General features: G+C 36.2%; 4 protein-coding genes across 5 annotated transcripts; 1 reads left to right on the forward strand and 3 right to left on the reverse strand.

Moving 5' to 3' along the window:
• Positions 1–1036: 1036 nt before the first annotated feature.
• Positions 1037–3940, forward strand: LOC140983502 (patellin-3-like). Of its 2 annotated transcripts, XM_073450583.1 has the most exons (5): positions 1037–2239; positions 2713–2837; positions 2930–3080; positions 3178–3463; positions 3611–3940. In XM_073450583.1, exons 1-4 carry the CDS (start codon positions 1211–1213, stop codon positions 3430–3432), a joined length of 1560 nt encoding a protein of 519 aa, XP_073306684.1. In that variant the 5' UTR covers positions 1037–1210; the 3' UTR covers positions 3433–3463; positions 3611–3940. The 2 variants fall into 2 exon arrangements, with proteins under 2 accessions (XP_073306684.1, XP_073306683.1); XM_073450582.1 differs by having other exon boundaries at positions 1038–2239; positions 3178–3940.
• Positions 3941–7730: 3790 nt separating this feature from the next.
• LOC140982761 (patellin-3) lies at positions 7731–10439 on the reverse strand. The gene is made up of 4 exons (XM_073449450.1): positions 8992–10439; positions 8652–8776; positions 8396–8537; positions 7731–8303 (listed from the first exon to the last, which is right to left on the reverse strand). Exons 1-4 carry the CDS (start codon positions 10291–10293, stop codon positions 8052–8054), a joined length of 1821 nt encoding a protein of 606 aa, XP_073305551.1. The 5' UTR covers positions 10294–10439; the 3' UTR covers positions 7731–8051.
• Positions 10440–13798: 3359 nt separating this feature from the next.
• LOC140983157 (protein NRT1/ PTR FAMILY 5.10-like) lies at positions 13799–16737 on the reverse strand. The gene is made up of 4 exons (XM_073450080.1): positions 16557–16737; positions 16238–16455; positions 14968–15497; positions 13799–14830 (listed from the first exon to the last, which is right to left on the reverse strand). Exons 1-4 carry the CDS (start codon positions 16687–16689, stop codon positions 13993–13995), a joined length of 1719 nt encoding a protein of 572 aa, XP_073306181.1. The 5' UTR covers positions 16690–16737; the 3' UTR covers positions 13799–13992.
• Positions 16738–17221: 484 nt separating this feature from the next.
• On the reverse strand, positions 17222–19545 carry LOC140983156 (protein NRT1/ PTR FAMILY 5.10-like). The gene is made up of 4 exons (XM_073450079.1): positions 19346–19545; positions 19037–19254; positions 18186–18733; positions 17222–18038 (listed from the first exon to the last, which is right to left on the reverse strand). The coding sequence occupies exons 1-4, from the start codon at positions 19479–19481 to the stop codon at positions 17222–17224; spliced, it is 1719 nt and encodes a 572-aa protein (XP_073306180.1). The 5' UTR covers positions 19482–19545.
• Between the last annotated feature and the right edge of the window lie 613 nt (positions 19546–20158).

A 20158-nucleotide genomic window follows, 5' to 3' on the forward strand; every position in this document is an offset into this window, starting at 1 on the left:
CATAGAATGAATAATCAATTTTGGTGAGGCAAAAGGAAGATCGACATCCACNATATATTCAGTCATAACCTTGCCACGTATCATTAAAATATCTTAAAAAAATTTCTTTTGATTAACATACACTTGATGCAATGAGAATTAAATATCCATTTTATACAGAAGTTGGGTTTATTTTCTCGAATTTCACGTTAATGATGGTTGCTTAATGTGCTTTTTCTCTCTAATTAATCTGATTTTAAAAGTGCTAATACTATAATAAAAGTGATTACCCACTTGGTCTTGGGTAAATGTTTGATTTTTATTTTTCGAGAATATGGCTTCGCATAAATTAATTGAAAATCTATTAAAACTTAAATCTTTAATTTAAATATCTTAATTAAATAATAAAATAATTATCACGCGGTTTAGATGAACTTTTAAATTTTGAGACATTACAAACTATGATTAAGATTATGAAAATGTGGAAAAAAGAACTATCCGCAATTATCATCAACTATTTCAAACGTATATTTGCAATATCATGTATAACATAATTGTGTGTAGATTCAAAACATCATCAACCATTTCTTAATATGTATTTTGTAATATTATGTATTAACATAATTTATACATGAAGCATGTCTGTCCATCGTCGAATAATGTTGCTCATAATATTGCTCGTTTTGCTTTTTCTTCGTCTTTACCTTTTGTTTGGATGAATGATGAATTTTTTTTTTGGTTGGTTAATCTTGTAATTGATGATTTTAATCAATAAAATTACGAGTTTTTTCCTTGAAAAAAATTATACATGAAGCATAATCTATATTGACAAAAACTTGTGTTAGACGATCTTATTGGTCGTATTTTGTGAAACATATATCTTATTTGGGTCATCTATGAAAAAATATTACTTTTTATGCTAAGAGTATTATTTTTTATTGTAAATATCGGTAGAATTGATATGTTTGGTAGATAAAAATTCGTGAAATCGTCTCACGTGACCTCTTCATCCATATTTTATACTTAATAATATATATATGGTTTGGCTGGTTTTCGGTCGTACATCCTCACATTTGATGTAGTAACACGTACAAAAACATAAAGCTGCTGTGTTTCGCTTTGTCTTCTTCGAGTACTGGCCGTTTCTTTTCACACACACATCGAACTGGGAACTTGCTCTCAACTGTGCCCAATTCTTCTCCACTCGAGTAAATCATAATCGATATTAGTAATGTCCGGGGAATCCACTCAAACTGACCCACGAGTAGTTGTCCACCAGACACCGCTACCTGAGGAGGTAGAATTGCCACTACAGCAAGAACTGGGATCTGCTGCCGGGAAACCGATGGAGTCGGTGGCCAAAGACTCGCTCACTCCTTTCCCTGTTGAAGAACAGCTGAAGGACCTCGTTATTGTGACAGAGAAAAGCACCCCACTGGAGCCGTCGTCTCTGGAACCGCCGTTTGCGGGGGAGCATCTTTCTCTCAACGTGACGGAAACTGATTCCACTGCCTCGGACTCTAGGACGCTAGTTTCTGCTTTAGAAGTGCAATCTCAAGAAGCTGCACAATCCGAAGATGAGAAACCGACAGGAAAGAAGACGGTCCCTGTGGTTTTGGGTTCTTTCAAGGAAGAAAGCAATAATCCTTCAGATCTCTCTCATTTTCATCGCAGAACACTCGAAGAGTTCAAATATAATATACAAGAAGTTCTTAAACATGGCCTGTTTTCCTCGGACACTCCGACTGCGCCTGAAGAAGTGTCCATTTGGGGTGTGCCCTTGTTGAAAGACGATCGGAGTGACGTGATTTTGCTCAAGTTTCTACGAGCCCGCGACTTTAAAGTACAAGAATCCTTCGACATGTTGAAGAACACGATAAAATGGCGAAAGGAGTTTAATGTTGATGAATTAGTGAAGGAGGAATTGGGTGATGATCTTGAAAAGGTTGTCTTTATGCGGGGACACGATAAAAACGGACACCCGGTATGTTACAACGTTTATGGGGAGTTTCTGAATAAAGAGTTGTATTTTAATACGTTTGCTGATGGGGAAAAAAGAATGAAGTTTCTGAGGTGGAGAGTACAGTTTCTTGAAAGAAGTATAAGGAAACTGGACTTCAATCCCGGCGGGATCAATACAATTTTTCAAGTTAGTGATCTCAAGAATTCTCCCGGACTGGGGAAAAGGGAGCTTCACACTGCGACAAAGCAGGCTTTGCAGATTCTTCAGGATAATTATCCTGAATTTGTGGCAAAACAGGTATTGATTTGGTTGATATACTTACTGCATTTATGACTTGTTTTGGCTTCGAGGTGATTCTGGGAAATTACGAGACTCTGAAGTGATGCAATCGTGATACTGTTATTTGATCATGTCATAATTTTGGTCTCTATCGAACTGTCTGTGTTACGGAAAATGTGTCCTATTATACATACTAACATCCTCGGTATTTAGGCAATATAATTAAATGGTTCTTTGCTATATCTAAAGGAGCAGACATATAGCGATTATTTTGTTCGTAATGCATCAGTGTAGATATTGGATAAGAGAATATAAAATTGACTCTTTATCAGTTTGTGTGAGGGTTGATACTGGATAAATTTATGGAGCGGGTGATTTCTTTATCTGCCTGTGCATGGACTTTGGTTGGATGATATCTGTTTCCATGTAGGCGTATTTAATGTAATCTTTATACCCCTGTGGATTATGGAATAATCCTTTCTTGCTTTTAGGTGTTCATCAATGTCCCTTGGTGGTACTTGGCGTTCTACAAAACGATCAGCCCCTTCCTGACTCAGCGGACCAAAAGTAAATTTGTGTTTTCTGGATCGACAAAGACTGCCGAAACTCTTTGCAAGTGCGAGAAGTTTTATAAATGAATAGCTCTCATTGTGACTTTTAGAGAGGTATGCGTAGTTGGAATAACCTGGTAACTGATTTGTGTAACAGGTATATATCGCCGGAGCAAGTTCCAACTCGATATGGTGGCCTTCATGTGGATTTCTGTGAATGCAACCCGGAGTTCACTGTCGATAATCCTGCCACAGAGATCACCATAAATCCTATGACTAAGAAAACTGTGGAAATCATAATAAATGAGGTCTGCTGTCATAAAGATAGTAGCTATCACTATTGATAATTTAGAGTGAAATATTAGCAGTTTCTTTTATGTGATTGGGTTTCTAATTTACCTGCAGAAATGCACTCTTGTTTGGGAGATTCGTGTAGTGGGCTGGGAAGTGAGCTATTGTGCTGAGTATATACCAAACACAAAACGTAGATACACGGTGATCATACAGAATACAAGGAAGATGGCTCCAACTGATGAACCAGTTGTGTCTGACAATTTCAGTGTTTCAGAGCTGGGTACGATATTACTCACCATTGACAATCCCACTGCCAAGAAGAAGAAGCTTCTTTACAGATTCAAAGTTACGCCCTATGTTGACTGATGTAACAGGGAAGGAGAGCTCTAGTTTTCAAGTAAACTGCTTGCTCATCTCCCATTTTTTGAACGTATGGAGTCCTTTCTCTCGTGATAAATAGTGTTTTCAGATTGATCGTTTGTATTTTTTTTTTTGCGGTCATTTATTTCACCCTAGTCAGTAATCATGTTCTAAGTGGAGGCAGAAATGCACCTGCTGTTGTGTTATAAGCCCTCCTAAATACAAAATCCTGCTGTTGAAGGGCCGTCCGAAAAACACGTTTGTGGCTGCTGGTAAATATGTTGCAAGATGTAGATGTTTCATTATAGAACATTTTCCCCTTAGTTTGGTTATTTTTGCTGTATTTTTTGCCTTGTATTTTCTTTTTTTTTTTGGGAGCTCTATGACAGCATTATGTCTGTATTTACGTGATGGGTATACATTTCTTGTTATTTTCTGTTTGGTTATCATTGGAAATCCATTTCAATGATATGCATCAAATTTCAACTCATTAATAAAAATTCTGGATTGTGCACTCGTGCACCTGATATTCCTTGATGGCATATTCTTTGAATCCCTTAACCTATCGACCGCTCATTCTTATGCTCAATCTTCTTCATTTTTTAAGCAATAATCAAGTTCAGTGGTTATGATGACATTCGGTTTAGTTTGGTAGTCTATCATCTAATCTTGACTGTGACCTATTATGACAGAAAATACGTTCTTTCTCTTTTACATTTGTGTCCAAAAGTGATTAGCTTTCATTTCAATGTCTTTGTTGATCAATAATAGTAAATTTCTGTCGTAACCTCTTCACTATTTGTAAAGTGGTGACAAATGTCAAGTGGTTGCAAGTGCATTCCGTTGCGCGTAGTCGGTTTCGTGCACGTGCGTCGGCCCATGACATGATGGTGGACATCACTTTATCATTTATGTTGCTGCAAATACACTTCAAAACCATTTAAGAACACGATGGATGATTGATCTAATGGGTTTCACTCGCCAAGTCTTTTTTCCCAAATTTCATCTGTCTGGTGAAGTTCACTTGTCAATAATGGTGCATGGAGGTCTATGTATAGGCAGCAATATGCTCTGTTTCGACAATGCACATGACAATTAATGAGCTAATCCGCTCCCATGCTGGCTGCTGCCATTGTGTTTATTGAGTTTTTGCAATTTTCGGTGCTAAAATTTATTGAACCGGTGTTTCACAGTTCCGGATTTATACAATATTTATGTCTTGTTTCCGATATTGGTGTCATGCTGCCGCTATATTTTTAAGAACACAGCAATTTTTGCAGCTGAAAATTTTTAATGCAATACGCTGAACCAAAGACCTGCCTAGGAACATAGATCGCTAGATGGACAGAAACAGGACAGGACCACCAACATTGAATTCTTATGCTCAATGCAATCTGCCGAAACTCGGTGGTGACATTGAATGTCGGACTCGAGACCAGAAGATGTGGAGGGGCTTTAGTGAAACAAGACAGCAAAGACATGTGAAGAACTACAACACATGAAAATCGAACTCAGCCTCACATTGCATATGTATTGTTAGAACATAGGCATGCTATGATTTTAATATAAAATGACGACATATTGGATTTATCACGACCACAAACTTGGTACTCTACTATAGTATCGTCGGATTTGAAATTCATCAAACATAAAATATATCGCTCTATATGATCAAAATGAAAAAAAAAAAAAAAAAAAAAAAAAAAAAAAAAAAAAAAAAAAAAAAAAAAAAAAAAAAAAAAAAAACAAGAAGAGACAATATCCAAATATTTTTTTGTGACGATGAAATCTGTAGTAGTTGTCTTTGCATTTCAAAATAAAATAAATTTCATTAATATGAATGGGGACGAACACGAAGAATCATAACCCCCCCTCACCCAGCCTTTTTCAAAACACAATCATTTATCATGTTAATAATTAGTTCGTGCTTGACTTTTGCTTAGTTGTTATTGCCAACCCAGCTGCTTCGTCTTTTTATCAGTACCAAATAATCTGTCTAAACACAAAGGAATCCGAGAGGCAATCATTGACATTGGAGGGTACATTGAATTCGGATCATAATCAAGAAAACTTGACCATTTAATTATATAAAATATAAAATACATCAAATTAATGTTGTCCACGGTTTTTTTAAGTCTCTTGTGAGACGATCTCACGAATTTTTATCTGTGAGACAGGTCAATCCTATCGATATTCACAATAAAAATTAATACTCTTAGCATAAAAAGTAATATTTTTTTATGGATTACCAAATAAGAGATCCGTCTCACAAAATACGACCTGTGAGACCGTCTCACACAAGTTTTTGTCTTTTTCAAGATACAAATCTAACAAGTAATTTATTGGTCTTTGTACTTATTATCATTACTTGATTCCCATATTTCCTTCTCTCTCTTTCTTTTTTTTTTTTTTGTTTTTTGTTTGCCTCAATGGAAATAATTTGGGATGGAACTCAAGTTTCGTTAAAAAGAATAAATGTTATATTTCAAAGTAATATGATTAAAAAGAAAGAAAAATGGCAAAAAAAAAGCTTGAACCTTTTTGGACAAGCATCCCCGGTCACTATATAGTATTTGATAAATACGAGGAAGAAATACAAAGTATTAATATTATTCAAATATTTCAATCTAGTACCATTGTATTAATATCTCCAAAAAAAGAGAGGAAATTTTCCATGAAAATAACTTTCAAGAAACAAAATGAGTAATAATGGTCGGGTAAGCGATTCTACAGAGTTTGGGAATGTGATTAAAGTCTTTATTTACATCTTCTATAATTTTTTTAAAAAAAATTTGTGTGTACAAACACTAAATTTAAAGAAAGAAGAAGCATACATCGTTTTTATTGTCTGAATTTCGAGGGAATTATTGTACTCTCTCGGAACAGACAAAGTGCTCCGTAATGTCATTTTCTGATCTCCCAACTGAACAAACAATAATACGAAAAAATTGCCCCCCCTAAAAAAACCAAAATAAATAATATTTATTAATGATTTTCCAAGTTTGATTTGATGTTACTCTCTTTTTCTTACTAGAAAAATTCCCATTTACTCTAATTCTTTTTTTCATATCTTCTTAAAAAATATCATATTATTACATTTAGCAAACTTTAAAGTCAACAAAAAACACTAACAAAAACAAAAACAAAAACAAAAAGTTACTCGAAATCAAAAGGTACTTTAAGAATTTAACCACAACGTTCTTTTCTTCAACGGAAAAATCTATACTACATCGGATGTGCTTCATCATCGTTCCATTAATGTTATCGGTGGGTCTGTTTCTGTTTCAGGATTTTTATACTGATGAACAGAGAGTGATAAACTAAGACTTTTGCTAACAAAGTTGGTGTGTGTAATTTTCATGTACTAAACTTTTAGGACAAAATTATACAAATAAAAAAGTAGGAATTTCAAAAAGAATATTAAAGGGACTGACAAATTACAAAAGACATTCACAGCCAGCTTATTAAAAAAAATGGGTGCTTTATCTTCCTTCGAAAAAGGTCGACTCTTTTCTTTTGACGAGTCCATTGATTTTTTCTCTGTTTCAATTCTGAAAAGGCATCCACCTTAACATACAGTACCTAACCAAGTACTGTCTCCTTTCTCCAAAAACATTCACATATAAAAGATTCATTAAAAATTTTGATTCATCGTATTATTACATCATCAGCACAATATTTAAACAAAAATTCAAGAAATGGAAGAAACAAAAAAAACGAAATTTAGTTTAAGATTGATATGAGAGGGGACAGATTTTAAATTTAGTAGATAAATATTAAATTTACTTTAAAAAATTAATATTATTTTTTCCCCAATTAAAACGACCAATGTGCTCTCCTTATAGGCACACGATGCATGGCACACGATGCATGTGATATGGACCAATGATAATACCACTTGCCTGCCTTCTCCTTGATTTATTACACCACGTTAACCCCTAAGTTGCCACCTCACTGATTTTGCAAATACTCAATATGTCCACATACAGATGATATCATATTCAATCCACGAATTTTTTTGGGTACATTCGAATATTATGTGAATCGATTGATTTGAAGTAATCATATGATTTCAAATTTCCAACTTTTTTTAGGATATAATCCAAATTTAAAGTGAATTTCAGAGTAATTTACATCAAATATTTTCCTACAAAAGAAATCCATCAATCTTCACATGAAAGACTTGACATTTTGCACCATGTCATGCCAGAAAAAGCACAAAAACGGGCCAAATTTGAGAATAAGGACAATGGGGGTTGTGAAGTATGAACATGCAAGAAAAGAAACCAATAACAGCTGGAAAATGAAGCATAAACTAAGTATAGTAACGAATGTTTCTTTCCACAATTCACACTAGTATTTCAAGAAAAAAGAATTATGCCACATGCCACACTATTCCCATTCCAATGTGTATCCATCATCTTCCCCCTAAAATGTTTCACCAGACATATTTAAACAATCGAACAACAAATTTAAATTCAAGTACAAGAAACAGCAAACAGATATGTAAATAAGAAGTCCCTTAACTGGAAAACTAAGTTTAATACAAATATAAGATAAAAGAATATGTAAATGAAAATAAGGAATCCCCCCTTTTTATTCTTGCTGCATTGTATTCAAGAATTTCATTGACCTGGCTTGGTCTTGGACCTATAGAGAAGCTTCTTCTTCTTAGAAGTTTGGTTGTCGAATGTAAGCACAACTTTGCCAGGTTCACCGATTTTGAAGCTGCAGAAAATCGCCTGTTCATCAGTGGCCGCAATCTTCCTTGGCTTCGATACAATCCAAGTGTATCCGCCTTCGGCATTTGGCACAAATTCAGCTCCATAGGATACATCCCAGCCTGCTACTCTCACCTCCCAGACCAACGTGCAAGCCTGCTAAATCCCAGAATTTGAGTTAAATGCGAAATTTCAGTTTCTTGAGTAGAATTTTATAATCAGAGAATGACTGGAAAAAACTTGCCCACCTCAGTGATGGGAAGTTCAATGGTGTGTTTGAAAGTTGGCTTAATAATCTCCTCCGTTGCCGGATCAGCGATGGTGAATTCTTGATCACCTTCCTTGCTGAGGCCACCATATTGAATGGGTACTTGCTCGGGCGCTATGTATCTGTCACCAAAAAAAAAAATCATCATCATGATAATTAAACTAGGTATATAATGAATGCCACGATAGTAGAAACATTAAAATTGAAGGGAACATAATTTAATCAAATTGACTGACTTGAAAAGAGTCTCAGCAGTCTTGGTAGGGCCTGCGAATACAAATTTGCTCTTCGTTCTTTGGGTTAAGAATGGGCTAATCATCCTATTGTAAGCCACATACCACCATGGAACATTGACAAACACCTTTGCAACATCAATAATACACAAACACTTCAATCAGAAACCAAATTCACATACACGCCCTATAAATTATACCACCAAGCAAGAAAGATTAAATGCAGAAAACCCAGAACGGAGAAAACTCATATTTTTAGGCCTTGCTAAACAAACTCATATAAATGAAAATTTCGATAACACTAGCAGAAGGTTTAAAAAAGGGATCTTTTTTAGAATTATACCTGTTTGGCAACAAATTCAGGATAATTATCCTGGAGCAACTGGAGCGCCTGGTTCGTAGCTTGACGAAGTTCTTTCTTGAAAAGGATGAGTCCAGGGGAATTCTTGAGATCGGTAATTTGAACAAAAGTGCAGGTGCCATCAGGACTAAAATCAAGATTCTTGACATTTTTCTCCAGGAATTGAATATACCACCTGAGGAACTTTGTTCTCTTCTCAGAATCAGCGAAGGTGTTGTTGTACAGTTCCTTGTCCTGAAACTCGCCAAAAGCATTGTAACAAACAGGGTGCCCCTCTCTATCCACTCCATGAATATACACAACTTTTTCGAGCCCCTCGCCGATTCCTTCTTCTTCTAACAGGTCGTCGATTTTAAACTCTTTCCTCCATGCAACCACATTTTTTAGCATGGAAAAGGCTTCCTTTACTTTGAAATCCCTCGCCCTTAAGAACTTGAGGAGAACCACATCGCTCCTCTCATCGGCAAGAAGGGAGATACCCCATAGGGAAACCTCCTCCGGAGATAGAGGGGCTTTCTCCTCCTCTTCCTTAGGTTTCTGATCATCCGCCGGCGTGGCCGCAGGTTCCTCACATGGTGGCGGAGCGGGGTTGGTGACCTCATGAACTATGGTCTCTTTAATCTCTTCTTCAACAGCTTCCGCTTTTTGTTCAACCTTTTCAACGGCTGATGGCTCTGCAGCAGCCGGTGGTGGGGTCACTTTTTCTTCAAGCTTCTTATCCACGACCTCTTCTTTCACGGGCTCCGTCGCTGGTTGCGGCAGCGACGGGACATCAGCACGTGGTGCCTCGGCAATTTCCGTTTTCTCTTCAGTTTTTGGTGGCTCTTCCACTGCTTTCTCCTCGGTCTTGGACTCTTGTTTCTTTTCTTCAGGTCTTGCTTCTTCTTCTTTCGGCTGCTCCTTCTCTTTGGCGGTGACCGCCGGAGGGGGAGGTGGAGCGGTGAATTCACGCTTGGCGAGTGCCTCCTGAATCAACAGTTTGAATTCCTCCAAGGCTTTCTTTTCTGGATCCACGAGATCATCCACCTTGTTGCTCTCCTCTTTAAATGATACAGATTCAGCAACCTTGTCCTCCCCACACGCTTCACCTTTCTCCTTCTCCCCTTCCACCACCTCTTCAGGCGCCAGCTTCTCCACCTTCTCCAATTCAGACTCCGGCTGCGGCGGCTCCTTCTCTACAACAGTGGCCGTAGACTTCTCAGCCACCGGAACATCAGACACGACCACCTCTTCTGCACCTGACGACGGGGCCTCAGCAGTTGTTTTCTTGATTTCCTCAGCCATATCCAATCCAAAAATTCAAGAAAACAACAAATTAAACTTTCCCTGAAACACAGAAATTCAAAGCCCCGTTAAATAATAAATAAAAACAAACAGGTTGAATATTTTATGGGGGAAAGGGCGAGCAAAATGGGATAAAAATTTTATGTGGGAAGAGGAACAGTCTGTCAAAGACTTGAAATATGCCAGCTCGTTACCACTCTTGCAATGGGGTCCATCTCCAACACACCACGACTCCTCTTTCTTGGACCAAAATCAACTAAATATTTCATAATAAACAATAAAATTCAAATTAATTTTTGTATATAATAATAATAATAATAATGTTTTTCTTGTTAATTGCATAGTTGGAATACTAATGGGTAAGGTTTTACTTTTGTAGAGTTAATTATATATTTAATTAAAATAAATATATTATCAAGACTTTTGTGGCAAGACAAGACAAGATGTATCTGAATAAGGTTTACTCAGAGGAAACAAAGCAATCTAATGACAATCGATTCGTGATTTGCTTTANCCATTTGTTGTCAGCATCGTAATCTTGGAATTAGAATAGAGAAACAGAGACATTCTTTTTGGTGTAATGTATTATTATGCAAATATTTAATAATTTGTAATTTATTAGGTTTTTATGACACACTGTCAAGTGATAAACATCTTGATTATACTAATAATAATAATAATAATAATAATAATAATAGTTATTATTGCACACCATGTTTCTTTGTCACCATCGTCCTCGTAAGTCGTAACGCCGGCTCGTTAAAAAAATAAAAATAATTCAACAACATAAATTAAATTGTATTTTTAACATAAAACATATATTTGCATAATATGTATGTATAGGTAACGGGTTTCAGTGTGAATTTACAGTATTTTTGTTGTCAAAACGATTTTACGAATATATATTCATGAAATGAATCGATTCAATTTATAAATATCATGAATAATAATATTTTTTTCTATTTGAATCGGATTAGATATATGTCTCATAAAATCGAGTCAATTCCCGGTCTTTTCTTTGTGCGCCAAAGTAATATTTTTTTAAAAAAGAAAAACTTTGTATAGTTAATAAATAAAGAAGACCATAAATAGAGGATAAATGCGAGGGACGTGGTTTTTGTTAACCCACGGGGTCTATAATTAATATGAACCTTTTCTTAGAGTAACATATGAAGTAATTGGAGGAAAACAATAAAACCCAATGTTAATAATAATTAATGGAAAGGTAGAGGTTAGGGGCTCAAATTCATTTATTTTTGCCCACAATTTTTCTATTATCCTTTCGATAAAAATAAACTTATTCGGTTCTCAATTATGTGTCGAGATTTTTTTTATTTAAATAATAATATAAATATTCTAATTTTAAAAATATAATCGAAAGCAAAAATTATAATATAAGGTTGAAAAATTTAAATTATATCAATCAGTAGAGAATATTAATCGTGGGGTAATGCATGAACATTGTCGTTCGGAATATCAACCAAAATCAGGGGATGATGCAGGTCGCAGAATTTGCGGTATAAAAGCTACTGCGGCTGCCCCCGATTGTCCCAAAAAAATATATATTTAATAATTCAAACATCAATAATATTGATGGATATTTTATTTATTTATTTATTTATTTGAATTGCATTTATAATTATGAAATCCACACTTAATTCCGTAAATTGACAACTGATGGGGACGAGGAACTGAACCGAAAGAAATTATCATAATTAATTTGAGTGTAACATAAATATTTTAGAATAAATGAAAACTCTAGTGATACAGTGTTACATTATAATTAAAAATATTAATTTTTATAATAGATATTAGTATGATTGAACGGTATTAATTTAAATTCGAAAGACGATATCACAAAAAAACTGTGACCTACGATTTATAAGATTATTTATCAAACAATATATGGGTTATATGTATATATTGATTTAGTTAGGTAAGGATTAAATTGGACTTGGGGAAAAAAACTTATTTTATTGACATGTAGCTTATTAAGAAAGTTACAGAATGTGCGACTGATTATTAATTATGTATATCATCCTTATCCATAGACAAAAAAAAATCTTAGGTGTCTCAAAAATAATATTATACATACATATATATATATATGCACAAATTAATGAATGTATTAAAGGATACTATAATCATAAAATTTCAAGTTACTACATGACTACATCTATTACGCGGTTTGTTCGACCCTACCCACATGTGTAGTGCCTCAAAACCATTGAGGAGTTGACACTTGTCAAATTTTAACATGTGTCAACTCTTCATGGTACTCAATGGTTTTGGGGCACTACCCATATGGGTATGATCGAACAAACCCTATTGCGCTATTACATAGACTAGTTTCACAAGTTATGGATTTAATCTGTATTCTTATGATGCAATTAAAAGTTAAAGTTCGGTTTAAGAGACGTTCGAAAAATAAATTTGAAATATATTATAAACGAATTATATTTCAAATCCATCGCAATTACAATTACTATACATGAAAACAACATATACAGACTTATCCAATCTCTCCCGACAAATATAAGTCCAAGAAATCTGATTTTGACATTAAAAAATTTATAATCCGATGAATTGTGTGAATAAACAATGGAATTTATGGTTCTTACAAGTATTTTACATATAAATATGTGTCCAATATTTTTTTCTTCCCCCCAATTTGATAAGGATGACCAACTCGGTCTAGTGGTCCACGTTTCCGGTTAAGGCAGGATTATTAATGTCCCCAAACCTAGCAAAACCCACGTCTATAATAATAATAATTATTAATTATATTTTTCTCATCTCAAAGGAAGAGACATAGGTGTCACGTTCCCCACCCAATTACTTTCTTTATTTGGCAAAAACAACTTATCACACACCTTATTCAATAGCCAATGTGTTAGATAATGACTACTACCAACCATATCTTATATTAAATTATTTGATGAACCAGCCAGCGGCAAACTTAGTCCAAGAACAAGATGAAAATATGACAGTATTCTTGATTCTCTGCTCTCCATCAGTAGTTGTATCCTTTGTTTTATATGTTGTAGTTTTTCTTGTAACATTGCTTCCACCCCGGCCGACCAATGAAGGAAGTTAGAAAAGAGGAATGTCCCGATTCCTCTTGCTTTTTTTTATTATTAGGACATTCTGGAGTGTTTTCTTGCACTAAGGTTTGAATCATGATCTGACCACTTCTACAATGGGGAGAGTATATAGAACTCGGGACCTGAACTGTCCCAATCTGACCTCTTCCGGTTTGAATCCTGAACTTTTCCAGATGATATATCACACCGATTCCTCTTGTTTTGATTTCTCAATCATTCAATTTACTGTCTGACATGAGATGGGATGTTTCCTAAATCTACTTGCTCACAATTATAACTGTAATAGATACGGGAACATGACTTTTGGAAATATCAGTGACTCTTTCGATTATCAACGTTAGTAACATTATGCTCAAAAATCGAAACAAACTCAGACTCAGACTCAGAATACTAATAATATCAAGTACAGTGCCATGGCACAAAGTAAAAGACATCGAATAACTTCATCGAATCATCATTTGTTCACCATGATTCCCACCCAAGTTTCGGTCCTCAAAATAACGAAAGAAAAAGAAAGAAAAAACTGGATACATATACAGTGATATTCATGTCACTAAATGAAACTAAAACCTAGTACTACCTGCCATCATGCTTCTTAAACGAGAATATTCCCACGATTGCTGGTACCGTTATAAGATTTAGCGAACAGAACGAAACCTATGAAACCTAGCACATTAACTACAGCAAGTAACCAATAAAAGTAATCTAAATGTGCCCTGTTTGTGTTGTCCGAAAACCAACCTCCTTCACCACCAGAATCACTAGTAACTCTCTCGATGATGCATATAAGGAAACTGCTTATAAAGTTTCCCATCCCACAAATACTAAGATATAAAGAGAGGCCTACAATTTTCAAACCGCAAGGCATCTGATCGTAGTAGAGCTCTTGCAAACCAATCAATGCGAATATTTCGGTGATCCCGAATAAAATATACTGTGGGATTAGCCACAAGAAACTCATGGGAACCTTAGCTTTTGCTAAATCGGCTAATCCTTGTTCTAACACAACATTAAGTCTCTTTCTCTCGACCAGTGCTGCTGTGATCATGCAGATGGTGCATAAGAACATCCCGGTCCCTATTCTTTGAAGCTTTGTTATCCCGGAGGGAATTCCGGTTATTGTTCTGGATATGGGAACAAAGATACGGTCGTACAATGGGATTAAGAGGATGATCGAGAGACCGATTACATATTGAAGTGAAGCAGCGGGTATGTCGAATTTTGAATTAATGGATCTTTCCATCGTAATGCCTTGTTTGGTGAAAAGTGTGGAGGGTTGAGCTAAGACTGTGGCGAGTGGCAAAGATGTAGCCCATAATGGGATTAAATTCCTAATGGATTTCACCTCTTCAACTTCCTTGATGCCCCCAATATCCTTGTCTTCGACAGAGTCATCCGAGGCAAGCAAAGCTTCGTTAAGAGATCTGTTTTGCCTGCCAAAATTCCTATGAAACTTGAATTTGTACCATGCAATGGTGAATCTAGAAATATTGTATAGAAGCAAAACTAGAAAATAGGTGCCCCATTTGACCACTGGCGTAATGTGCACAGAACCACTCTGAAACCGTACCTGATTTGCTGAGAACCTAGCTGAGGCGCCATGTTTTGCTCTTCTTCGTCGAAACCACTCGTGGAATGTGAAACACTTCTATTCATTGTTGATTTATTGAAGACTTGAGAAACCCTCAAAAGGGAACATTTCTCCTCGATTTTGCTGTTATACCGGTAAGACTTCTTTCCAGACACAAATATTACCAGAGCAATTACCATAGAAATGCAAGGGATCCCAAATCCAAGACCCCAACTCACGTTATCTTGTAAGTAATTCAATACTACTAAGGCCATTAAAGGCCCTGCGCATGCGCCAAAATACAACCAATTGAAAAATGAGCCTCTTTCTTTTAATTCTGTGGGATCTTGCTCATCAAACTGATCTGCTCCAAATGCTAGAATGCAAGGTTTGTGGACCGCTTGTCCGAAGGCCATTAAATAAAGGGATACGAAGAAGAACAAAACTTGAAGCTTATCTGGGGACTGTGACTTATCCATGGAAATGCCTTGCCAATCAAGCAAAGCCGAGACAGTCAACATGCCAAGTGCCTATATGTATAGTCATCAGTACAAAACAAACAAGCATTTTATTTTATTGAGATTCAAAGGCTTAGAAACAGTATAATTTGCATGAGACTGCTGTGTCTCCTGCATCTAGTGCTGAAGCAGATGATGAAGAAAGTGCAATGTCTAGTTTAGTTTCATAGATCAACAGGTCTGGTAAAAACCTGTGGACCCCTCAAGCTATGATTGCTCAAATAACAATTTTAATACTTAACTTCTCCTCCAAGAGTTATGAGAAAAATGCAGCAGATAGCCAAAAACCGTAATTAATATTCAAATCAACGTGCATAGATGGTCAGATAATTTTTAGGAATTAACACCCAACATGAACTTGTTGATCAGATATTGAGTTATCTCAACATCCAGAACGCTAGAACTAAGCATTCAACCCAGTTTAGTAACTATAACGGGCATTGAGTTATTGAACACCACTGATTCAACACCTAGTATTTCTGCCAAGCATATTCGTGCTCTTATTAGACTTGATTGATTAAAGATCGCGTTACATTTGTTCTCACGTTCTTTGTCTAGTCCCTCCTTTTGTGTTTTGTTTTGTTTCTTGATTTATTTTGTTTAACAAATTTCACCACTTTCCTTGGCGGTTAATACATACATAGATACACACACACACACACATATATATAAACATTGGTTTTCATACTTAAGTTTGTATAAGTTAAATACGCTTGTTCCTAACAATGTAGAATGTGAAACTAATAACTGACCAAGATATAAAGCAGAGAGGACAGCATAATGGTACAGTATCGGCCCAAGAATGAATCGGCCGCAAAAGCACCCAAAAGCGGCAGCATTAATCCAGTGCCTGCCCATATATTTACACTGGCTGCAGCCGTCGCGGTAGACTGCCCCAGCGGCCCCGTAAGATAGCTTATCAAATTCGTACTCACTCCATAGAACGCAAATCTCTCAGTCACCGCAACCCCTGCCATTCAAATTACAATCACAAGTAAGTACAATTCAAACAACTGACGTAAATTACTTCGATCTTAAATTAAAGGCAGTAAAATATTCTTACAATCTTACCTATGATGTAACGCGCAGATCGCCAGTAGCCCGTTTGATATCTTATTGCTGGCTGTCCTTCAGAATCCACCATCCGTTCGACACACTCATTTTGGAAACTATTAGAAACGATGACATTCGAAGAGATCGACATTCTTGGAAGATTCAGTCCAAAGAAGTGGTAGCTACTGTTACAGCCCACTGCCGCACTGCGCCTGGTGGCGAATAATAAACGTGAAACTGAAAATGGAGGACTTACATTATGTCATGTGGCTTTTGATTTGTCTTCTCGTTTGCATGCACACGTGGAGAAAGAACGCATGCATGCAAATCTATGGAACAACACCTGTTCCAATTTATTATCCCCGACCTAACTTGGTCTACGTATTTGAGGCGGCCAGCTTCAATTTTTCATCTTGAAATGGGCTTTGGAACTGGAGATTGGAATCAGAACGTTTACGTATTTTAACAGGTTTTGTTATCCTCGTTAAGTTCGTTGAACATAAGCACAAAAAATTTATAATATGTTTTAAAATAAAGTTTAGTTGAAGAAACTCATATTATTAGGGGGTGTAGAACTACCATCACCACTAGTATATCATGATATTACACGAATAGCAGACCAGATTAATTGAACAAAGAAGTAGAATACATGAACGTGAAGCACTGCTACAGTACGTGCGTTCTCAGGCAGTGATTCTTCTATGATAAACATAAGACCTGGCGAAGTAAACATACGCAGAAAACGCAAATGCACTGATCCCCGCCAGCACCCAGTAGAAATAATCAAGATGAGCTCGATTCAAGTTATCTGAAAACCAACCGTCCTCACCACGTTCACTCGTTATCTTCTCGATTGCAGATACGAGAAAACCACTTAGGAAGTTCCCAATGCCAATCAAACCAAGGCCCAGAGCAATACCTACACTTTTCAGATCAGTAGAAACCTGATCATAGAAGAATTCTTGAAGGCCAACATAGGTGAAGGCGTCAGCTATTCCAAAAACCACATATTGAGGAGCCAGCCACCATATACTCATTGGTACTGTCGCCTTTGGCAAGTCAGCAAGCCCATGTTCCATAGCAGTTGCAAGACGCTTCCTCTCAATAAATGCAGCTATTATAACGGCAATTAATGATAAAAGTATCCCAATACCAATTCGTTGAAGCATTGATATACCTGCTGGCTTCTTGGTTATAGCTCTGGTAATGGGAACCAAAATGAGGTCATAGATTGGAATAAAGGCAAAAATAGAAAAGGCAATAAGAGATTGAAGTGAAGCAGCTGGTATCTGAAAGCTGGAAGTGATGTAACGATCCATTGTGGCGCCTTGCTTTGTGAACAGTGTTGAAGGCTGTGTGTATACTATTGCATATCCCAAACAGGAAGACCATAATGGAACAAGCCTGAGAATTGCCTTTGCCTCTTCAATGTCAGCGATGCTACAAGCTTTTGTGTTGTTTTTTGAACCCTCGGGTATGATTAATGCTTCGTCAAGAAACCTTGCAACCAGAAAGTAATATATCGAACAAAATCATACTCCAGACTAAACACGTGAAGCAAGTAACTAAAATGTTACCAGTTTGTTTTTTCTTTCATTTTTTTTGGTTAGGTAGGCAAAGTTTTTAACCATGACTTAATGAACTTGCCTGAATTGAGAATCTTCATGATGCAGAATTGGTCGAGCTTCATAATCAGTTGACGTGCCCGAATGGGTGGCTAGCCAGTTTATAGCAGCTTTGACAAAGACGCGTGTAATTCTTGCAAATGGGTTACTTTCATCACTGCTTATACGGTATCGATAGTTCACAGTTCCCAACAAGAAAAAGAATAACGCAAAACACATGATAATTGATGGAATCCCGAAGCCAAGTTCCCAGCTCATATTCTCTTGAATGTAGCTCAGAACCAAGAGAGATGACAGAACACTTAAACACAAGGCAAAATTCCACCAATTGAAGAATGAGGCTTTTGCCTTACTTTCTTCTTGATGTTCCTCATCAAACTGGTCAGCTCCAAGAGCTTGTAAGCAAGGCTTATGCCCACCTTGCGCTAATGCTACTAAATACAAAGAGAAGAAGAAAAATATCTGAAGATAGGGTGGCAGAGGAGAATATGATAGAGTATCTACATCGTTCTTGCTTTCTGAAGAGTTGACTGAATTAAGTGCAGCTGATAAACACAAGAAGCCAAGTCCCTGTGAGCAGACACAACCCACGAGCAGTTACTTTTAGCTCAGCACAACAAAAATCTAGATTGTTCTCTAATGTTTGATGAGAGATTTGCAAATCACGGAAAAAGTTCGCAATCAGCGACCTATTTTCTTGGCCCCTTGGACAATGTCGTTGTAGTGTTTTTAATTAATCTTGATTCTGTTATACTTAACCCATGAAATTAATTAACTTCCGAATATCTGAATAATCAAATTTGAAGTTACTTCCAACAATACTAAAAGGGAAATAGAAGAGCTTTACTACAATTGGATTGATTATTCACTCACCAAAATGTAGAGCACCGAGGCAATAATGATTGTCCTGTATCGGCCTAAAAATGAATCAGCAATGAAAGCACCGATAAGAGGTGAAAGCGACGCCGTTCCGGACCACGCGTTCACGTTCGCCACTGCCGTTGCAGTGGACTGTCCAAAGGGGCCAGTTAAATAGGTCACTAAATTCGAACTTATTCCATAATAAGCAAATCTCTCAGCCATTTCAACACCTTTTGTATAATCAAACAAGAAAGAAGTAATATGTGATTCAAAAGCAACTCAACGAATGGAAATTGCCGAACGATAGTTGAGATAGGATACCTATGATGAAAGAAGCAGATTTCCAGCAACCTGATTTTGATCGGACGGAGGGGCGGCGTTTGAAGTCGACGCAGCCAATTACGATGTCGTTTAACAGTGGAGTTTGGGAACCCGGAATGTCATTCCCGGCGTCCATTGGATCCTTTCTCTCTGTATAAGCTCTGTGTTAATCCCACGTGCCTATTCATTGAAGGCGATATTTCAATCACCAAATTATTCTATTTTACTAAAAAAAAACAATAAAATTAGTAACAAAACTCTTTTAAAATCATCACTTAAATTAATTTTATAAAATAGATATGAAAAAACATTATTATTATTATTATTTATGTAAAAATTATTATTGTTCACTATTGTTATAAATCTAATACTAACAATGTTTTTTAAACTAATTTATTCAAAAAAAAAACTGAAGTATTTTACATTTGGAAGTGGATTAAAACAAGGCAAAAACTTGTGTGGGACGGTTTCACGGATCGCATTTGTGCGACGGATCTCTTATCTGGGTCATCCATGAAAAAGTATTACTTTTTATGCTAAGAGTATTATTTTTTATTATGAATATGGATAGGGTTGACCCGTTTCACAGATTAAGATCCGTGAGAGAGACCACTCTTAAAACAATTATTTTGTTAAAAAGATAAAGTCAAATTGCAACAATAATTGAAATGCCATAAAATAGTGAGCAAGTCAAGAATAGCAATTTCCAAACTCGTTATTTTCCAAAATGAAAGATATATAAAAACTTTGATTCATAGTCCTATGAACCTAAAATTAGTCCACATTACAATTATAACTTGGAAAATTAATCTC

This window comes from Primulina huaijiensis, chromosome 8 (genome assembly GCF_012295235.1).
Source record: "Primulina huaijiensis isolate GDHJ02 chromosome 8, ASM1229523v2, whole genome shotgun sequence".
In the NCBI taxonomy this organism is placed as follows: Eukaryota; Viridiplantae; Streptophyta; class Magnoliopsida; order Lamiales; family Gesneriaceae; genus Primulina; species Primulina huaijiensis.